Raw genomic sequence first — 20042 nt, 5'->3', positions numbered from 1 at the left:
GGTCTGGAGTTAAACATTTCTTAATACTGGATTTGTTTCTTACAAACACGCATCTTTTTGCTTCATGACAATTACTTGTGGATTATTGTGATGTTTTTATCAGACTCTCATTCTGACGGCACCCATTCACTGCAGAGCATCCATTGATGAGACACTGATGCAATGCTACATTTCTACAAACCTGATGAAGAAACAAACTCATCCTAATCTTGGATGACCTGAGGGGGAGCACATTTTTAGAAAATTTCATTTTGGGGTGAACTGTACCTTTAAGCAGAAAAACTATTTTGGCAAAAATAGCTCCAAATCTTGGCATAGAAACCGTTTTCTTGCTTGTTCAAGACTGTCAAAGTGACCGTTAGTGCCACTTTCATTAAAATAAAATAAAAAAATAAATACGATTAAATGTGACTTTTATCAATTTATCTCATTGTATATTTATTTTACACAGTTAATGTGTATAGGAAGGCTAGAAACGCTCTGTGGATGTGAGTGGTCAAATACTGTCAGCTTTTGTAGACTCCTTTTCTGACCGCATAGTGGGTTTTATTATATATCAGCCTAATGGTTCACTTTCCAGGCTGCTGATATGAATGTTTCAGGTTCAATCTAAAGAAGAAGAGACACTGCTGCTCAACACGTTTAGTTATCAATCCATTTGGATATTATTTGGATTTCTCTAGAACAGCAGCTTCTACAAAGGACTTCAATGCATATTTAGAGTATGTGAAGATGTTATACATCCCGATTAGACTGTGCTGTGCTAAAAAGTGTCACTGTGGTGGTGTGTAATTATTCACAAAGGACTAAATTAAACGAACTGAAAAGAACTGTTTCACTGTTTGTTTCGCTCCTCCTCCTGTGCTGGGGATTTTGTTTGGATTGGTCTTTTATCGTTCGGTGACATTACTATTAATAGTAAGAGCACAGACTTGAGTTTGGTCTCTTTTTAATGCCTTGGCAGATTATTGCTGAAGAGAAGTTAAAATGCTATGACATGAAATACATGTTTTGCTCTAGCCATACATCTAAACAAGCTGTTATCCAAACCTGAGGTTGATCCAAAAAATAAATAAAAATGGAGCTCTCAGTAAGGTTTTCTCTAGGCGTAGCACCAATTGAACCTTTTTCTATCATCTCTATGTTTTTTGTGCACACAAAGCAAGTGCCAAATATGTAATGATGAAAACCAAAAAAGTAGTAAAATATTTTGGTCAAAGATGAACAGCACTTGAGATGCAAACTGAAGTTATGAAGTCTTGTGCTCTGAAAATATAAACAAAATTAAAAGACGTATTGTTTTCATTAAGTTTATTCCCTAAGTTGTATTTAATTGGTTTTAAACTTCCCTGCAGAGAGAGACCCTGTGAATGTCTGGTATATTAAACTGTGGTGTAAAGGCAAGGAGACAAAGGAGGAGACCGTTCTGATTCAAACTGGTGTTTATTTGCAGTACATATATAATTGGTATCATAAGGTCCCAGTGCATTGTTTGTAGTAGTGCACTTCTCCGTGTCTGTACGCTGTTTAGCACACACAGAGCTAGCAATTTCTATCTAACCGTAGGGCTGGCATTGCTAGCCAATATTACACACCAGCACCAAACCTCAACATGTTGGTACTATCTGAAGATATTTTACAGATGCCTTTGAATCAGAGCTATATTTACCAGGTTGATTAAAGTCCAGTGGCTAAACTTAACAACTTGCTAACATCAGCCACAGATTTTTGTTTTTGGTAAGATGGGTTATATAACATTGACAGTATAAGCCAAATGGAAAAAATAAAATAAAAATAAAATCCAGATTTAAAAAGACAAAAACATGAATGTATCTGACAGTACCAGACATATCTCTACCTCTGGGTTCATAAAACTAATAAGTCTAGGTCTGTCGAGTACAACTAGCATGACAGCAGTGGGTATTGCACATGAACTGTAAAAAAGGAGTACAAAGTCAAATTAAACAAAAAGATCAAATTTACATTTCAGTTCTTTTACTTCTAGGTGAAGTATACATAATGTACAAAACTATACCTTGCCTACTATTGAGAATAGTTCACTTCAGAAATAAATAAATAATGAAATCTGTATTAACATCCATCTTACGTCACGCAGAGAAGAAAGAAAACAGAATTCTGTAGAAATTTAGAGTGAGGTAGTTCATCGAAGCCTATTTGATCTGAATCATAACATTTTTGAGAGATGAAATAAAACCTAAAGTTAAGATCCATTAACTTCCCTTAAAGAGAGCGAAGAATAAATTAAGAGCACTTAAAAAAAATCAAACCAAAAAATCATTATGCAAACTCAAACCTTTAATTCTTACAACTCCCATCTATCCCACATGTACATTCCACCGCACTGCCTCATGGGAAATGGAGTTCCCACCTACAGCATTTGATGCAATATCTTGCATATTTTCATAAACAAAATAAAGCTGCAAACCATAAACATGTACCAAAAAGTTTCCTTTCCATCTCATCTTTTCAACATTTCTCTCGACATCACACACGCCCAATACGACACTCAACATGATATGAGCGGTGTTACTTTTGAAAAAACCTCACCTAAATTTCTTCACCTTTCTAATCATTCAGGAATGAATGCTGCACTCTGGCACTTTCTCCATTTTGAAAGCTAAACGAAAACGTAGGTATAGATTTCCAAATTTAGCAATCGCTCGTAATGTTCCTGTTTTAAGAGGAGCAGAGTTTGCACTACATACACTAGGACTGTAAACACATAATTACATTTTTCTAAGCATTAGGATGGAAAGTATCTGATACCTATGGGCTATTTTTTAGCGTTAGACAGACATAAAATGCAGCAGTTGCTTTGGGAATCATTCTGAACCTCCGATCTAATACGTCTCCATTCATTTAGCATGATTGCTCCATCTGAAACAACATTATTATTATAAAAAAAACTTTCTCTGAGTGTAATGAATAAGATCGCACTGATTGATGCAGTTTGAGTATTACAGATCATAAGCGCTTCATATGCATGAGCAAAATACCCAATTTCAGTTTCAGATCATAATAAAAAAAGTGTTCAAACAAGACCTTTACATCTGCCTCAAGTGTAATGGAAACTGGGTTACTGTTTCCTGTGTTTAAAGCTGAAATATGTACAGACTAGATTACATACAGAGACATTTGAAATCCCAAACATGTTTTAACAGAGAGAATACTACGTGAAGTCAATCGTGTGCAATGACTTTAGAAAGAGAAAAGAGTAGCTTACAGACCCTAAAAGCACTTTAAAATATATTTCTGTAAGACAAACGTCCAAAACGTCCAACTAAAATCAGGTCTGCTGCCGATTTTATACACCACTGACTCCAAAGCAGTAGTAACAGTGAGGAAACACTCGTTTATCCAGGAAACAGATGTGCCGTTTAATGAACATCCACTTATTAGTGACTCTCTCTCTCTCAAAAAAAGAATAGAATTAAACACCTTAAAAATATATTCCCCATTCATCTTTATAATATAAATAAACTCAAATCAGTCCACATCCAAATGGCAAAATGGTGCAGCAGTATCTTCAATCTGCCAAAAACGAAAGCGTTCGAAGTAATGCTGGTTTTGAAGATGCCCTCCAAAACTCTTACACTCAACTCAAAAGAAGGTGTCAGTTTGAGACAGAAAGGAGGACTGACGTGACGCTTGCATGGAAGCAGGGAGCGGATGATGATGACGATGATGGAGGAGGAAGAGGAGGATAGTCATCTGCAGCAGCGCAGCGGTCCTGCGCTCGTCTCCTGACTGCTGTCTGTGTCGGTGGACATGGACGAGACGTCGTTTGTGGAGGACTCATGGGAGTCATTGCTCACTGCTGCACCTGTGCTGAGAAACAGATCCCATATTGATCAGACAGGCACTGCAGACGCTCTTTCACACTTCAGAACTGGGATGTCATAAATGAATGAATGATGCATTTCTATAACGCTTTGTGTATTGCTGTACACTCAAAGTGCTTTACAATCATGTTTTATTCTGTGTCTCTTTGTGCAAAATATTTAATTGCTGCTGAATACCGTAAACAAAAATGAGCTAGCTTCATAAAAACTGGACTCGATGAAGAGCTGTAGGTATGCTAAATAGAGCTGCACAATTCTGGATAAATTGACTTTTTGTTATAAATAGAATTTGTAGTTCTCTCACAATTCTAAAAAAAACATTAGACAACTAAACAATATCTCATGGAATGTATGGAATGATTCAATGACTCACTCAGGATGAACTGATGAATCCGTGTTTTTGAATGAATCTCTAAAATGAATGATTCACAGACAAGTACATTTTTAACAGCCCCTTAAAAAAAAACTAAATGCACACAGGAACTGAGAGGTGGAACTGAAATTTACATTTTACAACGAGCATCCGATTCTGGAACTGGAATGGATTTTCAATTCTCAACCCTAGCTGTCACTAATGTTTTTTTTTGTTAATAGAGTAATCTGTCGATTATTATGACGATTCATTTTATTACATTTTTTAATTTATTTATTTTGTGTTAATAAAAATAAACCTAAGCAAAGAATTACTTTTAAAATGATTTTAAATGCATATATAATAGCAATGATGCAATAATAATTAGCAAAAAAAAAATGGTCAAACACACAACAACATCCGAAGACGCTCCACGCATGTTTGTGCAGAGCAGCATTTATTTACTGTGAATGATATACTTAACTTACGCATGTAAATAATTAAAGCACATATATTATACCTGCATCGTATATATATTTTAAATTGAATCGTAGTGTTTGTGAATTCACAATAGCTTTATGCTTTAAATGAGATAAATGTATCAAAAATGGTCTAATAATGTGTTTCATGGATTCTTGTGTTATTTTGCCGATTACTTGATCTAGCAAAATTTAATCGAGGATTTCTTTTTAAATCGAATACTTGAATAGAATTAAGGAATCATTATAGTTCTTCTTGAAACAATAAGACAAATTCTCTAAAAACAAGTCTTAATATACATAATATTGCTGTACAAGTAAACTTATCTTGAATTAGAGATGTTTAGACATTTACTAGAAAAACATTGGCTGATTTAATTAATAAATACAACTTGATAATTCAATTTACTAAAAAAAGACTCCGATATTAACTCTTGTTTTTAGAGAATACAGAGAATAAAGTTATTTTGCAATGTTTTCAGCATAATAAACTCTTAGTAAAATAGTCTTTTTTCACAAGTACGATTGTGCAAAGGTTTTTTTTCTGTTTTAGGCATAAATCTCACTATATGCTTAAAACAAGGGCAAAAACATGAGATAAGGAAAATAATCGTTCTAACACAAGACATATTCTATGAGAAGAAGTCTTAATATCTCACACAATCAATTGATAAATGGTGACTTTTCAAAATGAATAAATAATCACTGATCATGAAATACATATTTAAATTAAGATAAATGAATAATAATTCATATAATCTACAATGTATAAATGAATGAATCACATGCATTTGTAAACTGATGTCGATACGCTTGATTGGACATTATATGAACTACTTTATATTCATTTGTTTGATACTTTATTCAGCATGTGAAAATGATTCTGATTGACAGGTGAATATAATTTAAAGCGGCCCTTAACCTGTGGTTTAACCCAGAGCTGGTTTCTAAAGATCGAAGAGGAAACTCACCTAGTGAAGCCGGCGGTCCTCGGATCAGCCCGTTTTTCGTTCGTTCCTCCCAGTCCATCACTTCCTTATATATTAGCTCTGATCAGAGAACAGATACAGAAGAGCTAAAACTACATGAAGAAACAAGTCACTGATGACAGTCTTATATTTACCCATTAAGATCCAAATTAAAAGAGAAAATAATCATACATATGAAAAAGCTTGCAATCAATGGATTCCAAAAAATAGGCATAATCAAATTGTGATTTAATAAATACAGTTTTTATGAATGAATAAAACTTACTTGTTTGGTGCATTTACTAATATTATATACACACACACACAATATATTTTTGCCCCCTTCCTTTGTCTTTTCTTTTTTTTGGCTTATTTGTCACACTTGAATGATTCAGATCATCAAACTAATTTTAATATTCCACAAAGATAACCCAAGTAAATACAAAATGCAGTTTTGAAATAATTATTGCATTTATTAAGGGGAAAAAAGCTGTATGAGGTGAACCATTTAAAATGTAAAATGCAAGCCCTGGAAACCCAAGGCAATAAAATGCATCACTTTTAATGCAATGCATTGTTTTTTTCAGTGAGTGCTATTCAACATGCTTTTTTTGTTTCAAACACATATGGCATTATTTTGCTTCCATATTAAACCTGTATCTCACAGAGACTAAATATGAATTACCTTTCCACTCGTCCACCGTGTGTTCTCTCTCGTCCAGCTGTTTGTCGTTGATGGCCGGCGGTGGCTGAAACAGAGCAGATAAACATCAAGAGAAGCACGCTCTGGATCAGTCCTGATCATCTGAACTCACCGCTTCCACTTCTGACGGGTCGAACCACACGCTGATGTAGGGGTGCTGGAGGGCCTCGTCCACCGAGATCCGCTTAGACGCATCGATCACCAGCATTTGGGACAACAAGTCTCGCGCCTGGCTCGCTGCAAAAGATTGCATTTCGATCAGAAACTGAACGGAGAGGAAACTATTTATTTTAGAGTAGATTCTGCTTTGATATGCATGTTAACATTGAATTTGTAGAATAAAAAAAACAAATTATTCTTCATTTTTGTTGTGCTGTAATTGTTGTTTGTTAAAATAATTTACGCTCTATTGTATTTTTACATTTATGTATTCCTTTAGTTTTTTTTCTGTTAGTTTTTTTTTCTTCTTTTTGGTATTTGTTATTATTATTATTGCTATTAATGGTATTATTAATAATAATAATAATAATAATAATAATAATAATTAAAAAATAATTTATTACCTTAAAATAATTACACCTTCCAATTAAATACTTTTAGTAAGATTTGTCGAAAAGCTGTTAATGTGACATCAAATGCATTTATTTTCATTTTCATCTATAAAACGGTAAAATACCAAAACGTACCATGTTTAATAAATATTCACAATTATAAATAAAAACAATATTTGCAGCAAACGAAACACACTAGCCTAGCATCATTAGCCTATCTCCTTCAGAATCAGAAGTTGGCATTTATCTGCTAAGTGCATCTTTGAACCTGGTTCATCCGATCAGAACTATCCATTTCTATTATCAATATTTCTAAAGAGACCACACTGTAGATTTACAGGAAGCTGTATGTCAGGCCTGAGCCTCCCTCACCCTTCAGTTTGTTGTGGTCGGAGTCTGCGGGGAACAGCACGTCAGGGAAGAGCTTCTCAAAGCTGTATCCAGCGTAGCGAGGCCGGTTCTCCACATACGTCCTCACAGACTGGTTGAGCTTCAGCAGGAACTCCTGAGACGGTGTGCCCAGCTGCTCGATCACCTTGTTCCACTGGTCAATGTCTTCAGAGCACAAGCTAAGGAAAACTACTGACTGAGATTTGGTGGCTGGAGCACAAAACCAGTCACAAGGGTCAATTTTTAGAAATTGAGATGTATGCATCATATGAAAGCTGAATAAATCATCTCTCCATTGATGTGTGGTTTGTTCGGAGGACAATATTTGTCTGAGATACAACTATTTGTAAATCTGGAATCTGAGGGAGCAAAAAAACCTAAATATTGAGAAAATCATCTTTAAAGTTGTTCAGATGAAGTTCTTAGCAATGCATATTACTAATCAAACATGAAGTTTTGATATATTTACAGTAGTAATATTTACTAAATATCTTCATGGAACATGATCTTTACTTAATATCCTAATGATTTTTGGTATAAAAGAGAAATGTGTAATTGTGACTCATACAGTGTATTGTTGTGTATTTCTCCAGATATCCGTGTGTTACTGATGACTGCTTCTGTGCTGCAGGACACTGATACGGTTTCACTTTGAGCTATAATAATGCAGTTCAATTCTTATTAAATTTATGAATGAAACAAGATGTTCCTGATATGGAGTGATGTTAAGCCTTTTTGTTCAGTCCCAGTTGAAAGTGAAAATGTTATATTAACTGGTGTGTGTGTGTGTGTGTACATATGCCTACATATATCATTAGTACTGATAATAAAAAAGTTTGTTTGTTGGTTCATGACAAGAACATTTACATTTTACAGGTTTTTAAAACATATTTTTGCATATATATATATATATATAGATAGATAGCAAATATATTTGTATTATATATTTGGTTTACAATTTTCTTCAAAATTATAAATATAAATTTATATACAGCACTACTTTTTGATCTTTTTAATTTTTACATTATCAAGATGTTTAAACATTCTCTTTTGCTCACCAAAACTGCATTTATTTGATCAAAGAATTGAGAAATATTAATACATTCTCAATTATAATATGGCAAATGAACCTTTAGAAATAGTGGCAGAATTAATAATCATATAATCCACTGGAGGGAAAAATATGTATAATGCAACCTTTTTTTTTTATTATTAAATATGGAAATCAATATGACATGAAATATGTTTGCTTAAACAGTTATGGAGGTTGTGTAGTACATATGATTATGAATAGTCTTTCTTTTCCAATTATCTTTTTTTATGTACTCTGTATAAATCTGTAATAAATGAACATCAATAAACTAAAAAAATGCTTCTTAAAGCTACACATGAATGTAGAGTGGGAGTTTTAGAGGAATGAGAGTTTACTTTGGTGAAATGTATATATTTGACACTTAACACTATTGTATTAAAAACCGTACCTTATTTTCATCAGGTCTCGCACATCAATGACAAAACACACATCCAGGGTAAAATAAGTCAACAGAAGAAACACACACACACACACACACACACACACACACACGAGCAGGTAAGGATACGGTCAGTGCCGGGAAACAACACACTACCTCTGACCATTTCTGCCATGATGCAGCCCACAGACCAGACATCGACTGAAACATGAAGGGACAGCCAAATTAAAATGACAAAAATCTTACAGATGAAAAACTGAAAATCGAGCACACACACACAAGGAACAGGGTGCGTTGATGCGGATGCAACAGAGGTGACACGTGCATGCAGACGTCTGAGCGTCAGGCAGAAACTGTAAAAGAGACACGGCTTCGCCTGCACAGCACAGAATCCACTACAGGCCGAACAAGGATACAGTCCCTCCCTGGAAAAAGGATTTTGTGCCGCACCATCTCTGCCATAATGCAGCCCACAGCCCAAATATCCACTATACCAGTGTAGCATAGAGGAAAAAGAGAAAACATAAGCAAAGCATAAAGGGCCAAATGTTTCCTCCACGCTACCATCCAGGACTAAACCTCAGCGTGTTAGGCCTTCAAATCGATGTTTGTACCACTTTGGTGATTGGTGACTAATGCGTTTCCTTTCTAGATGCTCAGTGCTACAGACAAACACATCCCGTGTGCTCGTGCATGCAGAAACCGTTCAGCTGGACACCTCCAGGAACTTTGACTAGGGCCCTATGAAATCTCTTTGATTTTTTTTTTTCTCTCTCAAAAATTCATTTTTTTCCATTTTTATTTTTCTGGACTCCATTTTAACGGTTAAATTAAATTGTATTAATCAAAAAGCATGTCTACTTAATTAAAATCATGAAACTTATACAATTTAACATCTATATATTACACGTTTAACAACAAAAAACAAATTCTGTGTTTAAGCACTATTTGAATGCATTAAAACATTTTACAATAGCCCTATAAAATGTTTAGATTTTTTTTTTTTTTGCAGAAATTTTGTTTTTGGCAAAATATTTTAATACTATTAAAATTAAAACATTGTGTGATTGGTTCCTAAATTAATTTTTAATAATGTATTATATACAATAACATTTCTGACATAGTTTATTCCATTTGATTTGATGCTATTTTAAAGATCATTATTTGGTGTATTTGGTGTAACAGAATATGTTGACATGCTTTAATGTTCAAAAAACACATCATTTTTCAAATACTGTACACTTTTGTAGGTAATAATTAGGGCTGGACTAGAATATTCGATAATTCGTTCGGTAGGTTGGCATTCGAGGTTCAAACATTCAACGTTATGCACAGAATTTAGTTTTACGTGGATATTGGAAAGTGAGTGAAGTGGGCTACTGGATACATAATAACCTAAATAATATTTTGGCATTCAGATACATCACAAATATGGAAACATATGATTTTGTGTCGAATGAGAGACCAAACATTGGTTTCAGTTTCGTTTTAGGCTAAATGAATTCGTTTTGGCTTGTAGTTTATATAGCTATAGCTTCTTATATTTTTAATCATTGTTCTTTTTTAAATGTCTGTTGTTTGAAAAGATTTGTTGTGGAGTAAGGGGAACTAAAATAGCAGAGCTATGTTTACAGTGTTTATTATAAAGTTTGTAAACATTTCGCGACAGCATTAAGTCTATTTCTGGATTAAATAATAAAATGCATCTTATAAGCAACTTGTGTTTTTTTTCTTTAAAAAACTATTTTTTATAGTGTAGGTTATTTTAACCATACAGCAAACCTTTTTTAATATTTTTATAAATTACTGAAGAAATTATTTAAAATTACTGAAAGCGCATCATATGACCCCTTTAATAGAGACAGAGAAGATTCATATTTAAAGCATTTTTGCATCTTAATATTTACAGTAGGGTTGTAACAATTCACTCAACTCATGGTTCGATTCATTGGTGTCATTTTATTAGGCTATTGCTGCATGTTTCTTTGTGAAGCTGAAATATAACAAAACTAAATTAAACTAAATTAACATTTTAAAACAAGCCCCAAATCAAATAAGCTGATTTAAATATCTTCATATGAACAAACTAAGTTAAAACTGGAGGCAACCACTGCATTTTAATCACAATCCAAACAAAGATGCAGCATGAGCAGTTTTTAATTTAAATAGACTGCATAATTTTGAAATATGAAGCAAAAACAGAATGGTCTGACTTTAGTTTTGTGACTATACATGAAACATATCTGATTGAGACTGCAGATGAACTGAATGAGACACAGATTCCCTCTCTGCCAGCAGGTGGTGCTTCTGAACAGCAGTGATACAGCGTTTCCTTGGTTACCGCTGTAAACAAAGCAGAGCTGCTCTCATGAACAAGAGTGATACAGCGTTTCCTTGGTTACCGCTGTAAACAAAGCAGAGCTGCTCTCATGAACAGCAGTGATACAGCGTTTCCTTGGTTACCGCTGTAAACAAAGCAGAGCTGCTCTCATGAACAGCAGTGATACAGCGTTTCCTTGGTTACCGCTGTAAACAAAGCAGAGCTGCTCTCATGAACAGCTGTGATACAGCGTTTCCTTGGTTACCGCTGTAAACAAAGCAGAGCTGCTCTCATGAACAGCTGTGATACAGCGTTTCCTTGGTTACCGCTGTAAACAAAGCAGAGCTGCTCTCATGAACAGCTGTGATACAGCGTTTCCTTGGTTACCGCTGTAAACAAAGCAGAGCTGCTCTCATGAACAGCTGTGATACAGCGTTTCCTTGGTTACCGCTGTAAACAAAACAGAGCTGCTCTCATGAACAGCTGTGATACAGCGTTTCCTTGGTTACCGCTGTAAACAAAGCAGAGCTGCTCTCATGAACAGCTGTGATACAGCGTTTCCTTGGTTACCGCTGTAAACAAAGCAGAGCTGCTCTCATGAACAGCAGTGATACAGCGTTTCCTTGGTTACCGCTGTAAACAAAGCAGAGCTGCTCTCATGAACAGCTGTGATACAGCGTTTCCTTGGTTACCGCTGTAAACAAAGCAGAGCTGCTCTCATGAACAGCTGTGATACAGCATTTCCTTGGTTACCGCTGTAAACAAACAGTGTTTCCTTGGTTACCGCTGTAAACAAAGCAGAGCGGCTCTCATGAACAGCAGTGATACAGCGTTTCCTTGGTTACCGCTGTAAACAAAGCAGAGCTGCTCTCATGAACAGCAGTGATACAGCGTTTCCTTGGTTACCGCTGTAAACAAAGCAGAGCTGCTCTCATGAACAGCAGTGATACTCGTTCACGAGTCAAGAGTTGCATCAGTTTTCGGATCACCAGTAGTTCTTTCGGACAGTTCGATTCAATAAACCGGTTGAAGAAAACGGTTCACCGGTTCTTTTGCGCTCAACGTAAATGGTGTCATTGGCGATGATTGTCCTTGCTTCAAGCCTTCGGTTTACCCGCGCTCATAACACTAGCACAGAATCAGTTCAGAATCAATCACCAAAAGAATCAGTTCGGTTCAGACGCTCTGTGTGTCGGTCTGCTTCACACTGAATCACACATGCGCAGTATCATCAGCTCCTCGGTTCACTAATCGGACGCGTCTGACAGAAACGATTCTTGATTCGTGAACGAGTCATTATCTGGTTCGGCTCGGTGTTCATCTTCAGTTCTCTCTTCACAGCAGTTCAGTCAGTGTACTGTTTGAGTAAATGAATTACTCCGGGATATTGGTTTGTTTGAACTCAGAGGGAGTGTCAGCCACATTAAAAAGGTTAACAGCTTAAGTCATTTGTGGATTAATGCGTATTGGAGACGCGAACCGTTTCAAACGATTCAGTTCGATTTGGTGAACTGGTTCAAGAAGATCCGGTTACATCGAATGATTCGTTTGCAAACCGGACATCACTACTCAGTGATTTTTGGCTGAACTAACACTTTAAGAACACTACTTTAATATGCATCGTTCAGCAGCAAGATTACAAAATATTGCCATCTAAACTTTTCTAATAACAGTCAGTTTCCCTCAGAGAGACATTCATATAAACTCTTACTCCAACTGTATTGCGATTTGTTTGTATCTCAACCAATCGGAATCGTCGCATATTTCAACCGGCTAGCGGTTCATCATTACATCCCTAATTTACAGATAATGGTCCATATTGGGATTTAATTTAAGTTTAATGACCTACTTTTGATTAATTCATTCGAAATTTTGACCAAGTCCGTGATTAGGTCCGCATGGCAGAAATCATAGGGCCCAGTCTGATGTTTAAGCACCACAGCGGCTCAGTGAGCCCGAGGTCAGATGTGCTTTACATGCAGTGACATCAGGTCAGCACTCACCATTGGCTTGGTAACCCATGCCCAGAATGACCTCGGGCGCTCGGTAGTACCGTGTCACCACGTACGGAGTCATGAGGAGACCTGTGGCAGCCGTCCGGGCCAGACCGAAGTCCAGGATCTTCAGTGTACAGTCCGATTTCACTACTATGTTACTGGGCTTCAGATCCTGGGGAGTGGAGAGGTCAGGAGTCAGAAACTGCTGGTAAATCACAATGAAATGGCAAGGAACGCATTGAATTAAGACCATGTTTTGTTACATACCTTTCTATCAAAGTTATCCGACGTTACAAAGATGAATTTGTTCTGACACAGTTTAGCGATGAGTTTTTGTCATATTTTATTACCATATCGAATAAATAATGTGAGAGTGAGAAAAATGGACTGCTATTTTTCTGCACTATTTTCGTTTTAAGAACATAAATGGGTTTATACACTTGAAAATAAACTATAAAACATAAACCACCATAAGAGATCATCTTTTTTGTGGGTCATTGGCACAAAACATTTGAAAACTCCTGCACTAGCAAACCAGTTCATTAGGCTTTGAAATATAGCAATACAGTGTGTGTGTGTGTGTGTGTGTGTGTGTGTGTGTGTGTACCCGGTGTATGATGCCAGCAGCGTGTAGGTGTTTGATGCCGCAGAGCATCTGATAAAGCAGATATGAGAGTCTCTCGTGGTCCAGCTCCATCTGAATGACCTGGCACAGGTTAGCATCCATCAGCTCCATCACCAGATACCTGAGAAACACACATGAACAAGCATATAAACACACAGAGACGTGCGATTCATGCAGGTTTTCAGTTGCATCTTACTATCATTTTCCACTTCCATTAAAATCTCAGCAGAAAGAACTTACACATCCTGGAACTCTTCAAGTGTCTTCTGTGGCGTGAACACATGTAATAAGCCAATTATCTGTGAAATTAAAGCATACTTAAAGATATATATCTGTGAATCTTGAAAAATAAAGTGCATGATGGTTTCCACAAAAATAAACTGTTCAACATTGATAATAATCAGAAATGTTTCTTGAGCAGTAAATCATATTATTCTGATTTCTGAAGATCATGTGACACTGAAGACTGGAGGAATGATGCTGAAAATACAGCGGAGCATCACAGAAATAAATATATTCACATAGAAAACAGTTATTTTAAATTGTAATAATATTTTATAATACTACTGTGCTTCCGATCAAATACAAGCAGCGTTAGTGAGCAGAACAGACTCCAAAAACATGACAAACCTCACTTCTTCTTCTTTTGACATACACACCCAGACAGACAGAGACAGAGAAGAACATGTCTTACATTTTTGTGGTTGACACACTTCATCAGGACCAGTTCTCTGTAGGCTCGTTTGGCGTGGGTTTGGTTCTGAAAGGGTCGGCTAAGTTTCTTAATCGCAACATTTCGTTCGAGGACGTGATCATACGCTGAGCTACAAAAACAAACAGAAAAAGCCAAACACATGCTCGTCATCCGCCATGATAATCTGTTTCTATCACACTCCACAGGCTCAGAAACACAACTGGACTCACCAGACGATGCCTTGTGCTCCAGACCCGATCGGTCTCAGATTCTGATAGCGCTTCAAAACGGTAAACGTTGAGTCTCCTACATCTATGCTGTAATATTCCTTCTCACGCTTGTTCCTGTTCATGCTGAAAACCGTACTGACTGTGTCTTGGGCATTCAAGAAGAACTTCCCCTTCAAAAATCTGAAGAGACAAAGAAATAAATGTCCTACATTTGTTTTGATGATGCAGTTGAAAAAAAGAACCAAAAACACACTTTCACTAAAGTCATATGCATAAATGCTAATTTATGAGTTAAAACCTAGGCTACTTGTCAAATAATGCAAGAGTGCATTGCAGCTAGAAATTATATTCATCTAATTTTAGATGATGATCAGATCTCTGTTTGCAGCACAGAAATCTCACTGGGTTATTACAATTAATGGCAAAATTAATGTTTGGAAAAATGTAAGCTGATATTTCCCACTGACACACTACAACAAAATATAGAAATAACAGACTTAAACCCATTCTTTAGCTGGTTACAATACTAGTGTTTCAATCATTTTGGCCACCACTGTACATAGAGGAATAGTTTGCATCTTGCAATGTGCTTTATATTTGGTGATTGATTTATTAGACTAGTTTCATGATCTTTCATCACTCATGAGTTTAGAAAACTGAAGCATTTTAGCTGAAATTCAGATTTCAGAAACAGTATAAACTCCTTTTCATGAATGAATCAAAGCAAGAAAGAAAGAAAGAACGAAATAATAAAAAGAAAGAAAGAAAAAGAAAGAAAGTTCAGCGTTTTAAGGTTAAAATTAATTAAATTATATCAGACATTTGAATTGCATTTATTTTTTTATTTTATGTGTTACATTAATGTTTTCTCATAAATGTGTACATTATCCTGATGTTTATCGTTTTACTTATTTTTTTATGTTATTTTAATTACTATTATTTTAATATTTGTAGGGATGCACGATCATGATTTTTCATGGCCGATTCCGATACCGATTTCTGATTTTTTAAAAATATTTAAGCAAAAAACAAGAAAGAAGGAATGTGTGCATTAAAAAAGATGTTTATATGGTATTTAATAGGCCAAACTGGCTTTTGGCTATTGAAAACAATTAATGGTAACCATCTGAGATTAATGGCAGTAACTGCATACAGTCCAAACACCACAATCAACACACATTCAGCATCAGCATTCAGTGTTTTAGTTTTTAAATTTGGTTTTAAATTTAAAACAAGGTCTTTACCAGTGAGACTAAATAAAAGTATGCTATATAAATATTATTCCAAAATGTTAAAATGGAGTTAATTGATGTTAACTAAAGTTCAGGAGCGGGGCCTCGCCTCAAACGATCACCTGACTTCCAAAACCTCCATATATACACCGGGCCACCTCATACCGCTCTGCTAGTCTCGTTCTCTCAAACCCACCCTTCCCTCCCTTTCTCATCCATTCAGCCAACTCCTGCGCACAGATTTCGAAATACTTCCACACAAATGACATGATGGCGACTGATTACAATGCAGTCTGTGCACGCAGGCGCACTTCTGCAAAATTCGGCCGAAAAAAGACCAAAAACTGGCCGATTGCCGATCCTGTATTTTAAGCAAAAACTGTCCGGTTCCGATTTATGGCCGGTAAACCGGTGCATCCCTAAATATTTGTATGTTGTTTTGTTTTTTTTTGGTGGAAAGGGATCACGTAAGGGAAAATAAAAATCACTAATTTTTAATTAAATCTATTAAAACAGGAAAACAAAAGCACAGACTAAATGTTAAATGATATTTCAGATTACCAGACTAAACTTTAGACTAACTTCTACCATTCAGTTTGTGTCCTCCGCTATATTTCAGATGCATTTTGTCAATAAAAATATTTACTTCACTACCGTAAAGTGTGCATGTCATTATTTTCATTACTGATTTTTATTGATTAATTGTTGCAGTCCTACACTGCACTAAATTATATTTAAATCCATTTCAGCAAACTGTTTAAGGAGGGATTCAGGACTTTGCAATTAATTACGTTTTAATTCAGATATTGCATTCCTTAGCATCAATGTGAATGGAAAGCGCCAATAATCTCATCTCCTAAAATAACATGAAGAGAACCACACCAGAATGCCCTGAACTCAACATCTCACAGCACCATCCACCAATGACCTCAACTTCTCTTACACTGAACCAAAATCCAATTAAAGAAAGACTATCTGTAGGTTTAGAGACAAAGCAAATGTTAGACGTGGATCTTAACCTTGAATCAGAATGTCATGGAAAAGTTCATTTATTTTTTAGTAACTCAACTCAAATTGGGAAACTTGTGTATTAAATAAATTCAATGCACACAGAATGAAGTAGTTTAAGTCTTTGGTTCTTTTAATTGTGATGATTTTGGCTCACATTTAACAAAAATAAACCAATTCACTGTCTCAACAAATTAGAATATGGTGACATGCCAATCAGCTAATCAACTCAAAACACCTGCAAATGTGTTTGTTCCTCCTTCACAAGTAGGAAAGACACAAACATTCATTGCCAAAGAAGCTGGCTGTTCACAGAGTGCTGTATCCAAGCATGTTAACAGAAAGTTGAATCATCTTGATAATGTCAGATAACTTTGAAGGAAACGTACGTAATGGATTACAATCAACCAAAAATTGTTCAGCTGTTAATTTAAAGTACAAAATTAGATAATACCAATTACCAAGAGATGCTTCATTATGTTCAGTCTGTGGTGTAAAAAAAAGTTCACATTAGTAATTAAAGAAAAATAAATTCAGCAAAACATGCTCCGGTCAAAGTGTCTGAATCATTTCTGATCCCAAATTTCACTGTTAGTCCACTGTATGAAGAATATTTGGGTATAATATGTCACAGAATACTTTATTTTGTTTTGCTCACTTACATTAATTATAGTATCCTGCACCCACTAGTAACAAGTAAATAAATAAATATAAAAATTCTAATTATATCTATTGTTTGGATACTTTTTGGTTTGACCCATGAAACCTCATCCAGTACCATGGTGTTAGTATAACTGAGTACCAGAGTAACGTTACTAACAGCAGTAACGGCCGATGTGACCTGTCGAAATGGTATACTGTACAACAGAGTGTTAAAACACAATACTCTAACACACGAAGATGTGTATTAAACACTAGATGTGTATTAAACTCTAGATGTGTATTAAACAGCAGATGTTAATGATCCGCAGCGAGTGAGCGGTGTTTACGGTGAGCGCGCCCCTCCCCCACGGAGCCGTTCAAACAGCAGCGGTTCAACCGTCAGTGTTCACTCACTCACCCTCTCAACAGAGACACAGCCAGCTCTAGAGCCGCTTCAGAGCCGCACCGGTGTCTCGGAGATCAGGAGTCTGCTGAGTTCGTCTTGTTTCCCTCTTAAAGACACCAGCTCTGCGCTCGATCACTGTGAGCTTCCGTCCACTGACAGGCCTTGAGCTGCGGACACTTGCGTACTACGTCACCGTGTGGTTGCGTGGAAGTGACGTGCGCAGTTTCTGCGTTGTGTCGATGACGTCGAGTTGCTTATTATTGAACCTCGCAAGAAATCTAACCCGAATGTTAATTTCATAATGTCAATATGTAACACCTCGTGTTCTTGTGGCATTGCATTAATAAAGCATTTAAAGAGAGAGAGAGAGAGAGAGAGAGAGAGCGAGAGAGAGAGAGAGAGCGAGAGAGCGAGAGAGAGAGAGAGAGAGAGAGAGAGAGACAGAAATCGCTCTTAAAAAGATTATTTTCCTGAACCAATAGAGACCACCAAATTATTTCTGTAAAAACTTTTACCAAATTTCTATAAAAAAGGTTAGAAATTATAGTTAGACCTATTTTAATAAAAAAAAATCCTACCTTTTTGTCGCCCGTAATCTCGTATTAGAATAATTTGAGAATTATACAGATAGAAATATTTCCTCACTAATAAATTAAAAGTACAAAAAAATGTTTTTTTTGTTTGTTTGTTTTTTAAAAACCCTTTAGTGCTTTTCTATAGTATTAAGCCTCAAATGTCAACTATAGCTACATCTGATTGATTTCTTCAATTTATAAAAAAGTAAAAATATGAATGGTATTAGGCTATGTTATACCAATATTTTAATAATAGGACAAACCCTTAAGATAACATTTAGGAAGGAAAAAAACACATCATCAGCACGCAGAATAACATGAGAGGACTTTGAGTCGATTAATGGCATCTATAATTGTAATCGCGATGGGTCAAATTTACCTTACAATTATCCTAATTGTGGTTGTGTGCTCTCTAACATCTCAAACTCAAGCAACTCTTCTATCCGTAGCCTAATACTTCTGTGTATGTTGATATTGATGAATGAATGAAAGTAGTTTGTTTGTCAGTATGTTAGTGAGAGATAAAGAGCAAGATCTCCAGTGTAGAAAGATAATCATCCTTGAACTTTCACTGTCTTAGAACAGAGAAGCAATATTCTTCAGAAGTAAACGTTTGACATGGGAAGGTCAACTTTGTTTAAATGTTTAAACGATGTGTGAAGAAACAATGAAGCGTTAACAGTGCCGGGTAGAAAAAGTTTGTGAACCCCTAGGTTAATGATGTCTCAAAGTTAGTAGTTTAGACAAAAATGAAAATTTGGTTGAAATGTGCTCCCCCTCAGGGCTTGCAAGATCAGGATGAGTTTGTTTCTTCATCAGGTTTGTAGAAATGTGTCACTGCATCAGTGTCTCATCAATGGATGCTCTGCAGTGAATGGGTGCCGTCAGAATGAGAGTCTGATAAAAACATCACAATAATCCACAGCACTACAGTCCATCAGTGAACATCTGGAGAAGACAAAAGATGAAACACATCCAGCATTAAGATGATTTTAACTCAAACACATAGAGTCTATAATCCATAATAACACTTCCTCCAGTGAAAAAGTGCATCTGCTGTTGTCTCTCACATCAGAATCCAGACACAGATTTGTTTAGAGCTTGGCACTGATTTCTTTCCTGATACAGACCACACCACTTAATCAATGAAGAAAGCATTATTATGAGTTTATGGAATAATTCAAATAGTAATTGTTGTTCAGATGCTCTTTTAATATGTTAGAATAAATCTGTCCTGAAAACAAGTTATTACAGCCATTTAAATTTCTGTTTCAACATTTATGTATAACCTGCATTATATATTAAAATTCATGTGGAAAGGTTTTTTTTTGTTGTTGTTTTTTTTTTTCTTCTTTTTTTTTTTGTATATGTTTACATACAAGTCAAGTGTTTATTTGAATGCATATTATATAACCATTGGTATTTCACAAGAGAACCATGTTTTTGAGATCAAGACATGTTATGTGTCAAAGCAGGTAAATCGGTGTCTACACTGCATGTTCAATGAGTTTGGACATTTTAGAGGAATGCTGTCC

General features: G+C 35.8%; 1 protein-coding gene across 3 annotated transcripts; it reads right to left on the bottom strand.

Moving 5' to 3' along the window:
* Nucleotides 1–3675: 3675 nt before the first annotated feature.
* LOC132121911 (mitogen-activated protein kinase 8-like) lies at nucleotides 3676–18131 on the bottom strand. Of its 3 annotated transcripts, none has more exons than XM_059531646.1 (12): nucleotides 17945–18131; nucleotides 14645–14824; nucleotides 14415–14544; nucleotides 13961–14019; nucleotides 13703–13841; nucleotides 13102–13267; nucleotides 9195–9266; nucleotides 7289–7471; nucleotides 6478–6602; nucleotides 6348–6411; nucleotides 5666–5743; nucleotides 3676–3844 (listed from the first exon to the last, which is right to left on the bottom strand). In XM_059531646.1, exons 2-12 carry the CDS (start codon nucleotides 14764–14766, stop codon nucleotides 3729–3731), a joined length of 1254 nt encoding a protein of 417 aa, XP_059387629.1. In that variant the 5' UTR covers nucleotides 14767–14824; nucleotides 17945–18131; the 3' UTR covers nucleotides 3676–3728. The 3 variants fall into 3 exon arrangements, with proteins under 3 accessions (XP_059387629.1, XP_059387628.1, XP_059387630.1); XM_059531645.1 differs by lacking the exon at nucleotides 9195–9266 and adding an exon at nucleotides 8908–8979 and having other exon boundaries at nucleotides 17945–18129; XM_059531647.1 differs by lacking the exon at nucleotides 9195–9266 and adding an exon at nucleotides 8908–8979 and having other exon boundaries at nucleotides 3699–3849; nucleotides 17945–18129.
* Nucleotides 18132–20042: the final 1911 nt, after the last annotated feature.

This window comes from Carassius carassius, chromosome 40, assembly GCF_963082965.1.
Source record: "Carassius carassius chromosome 40, fCarCar2.1, whole genome shotgun sequence".
NCBI classification, from domain to species: domain Eukaryota; kingdom Metazoa; phylum Chordata; class Actinopteri; order Cypriniformes; family Cyprinidae; genus Carassius; species Carassius carassius.
Note: the sequence above shows the minus strand (reverse complement) of the source record. Positions and strands in the feature narration are given on the sequence as shown.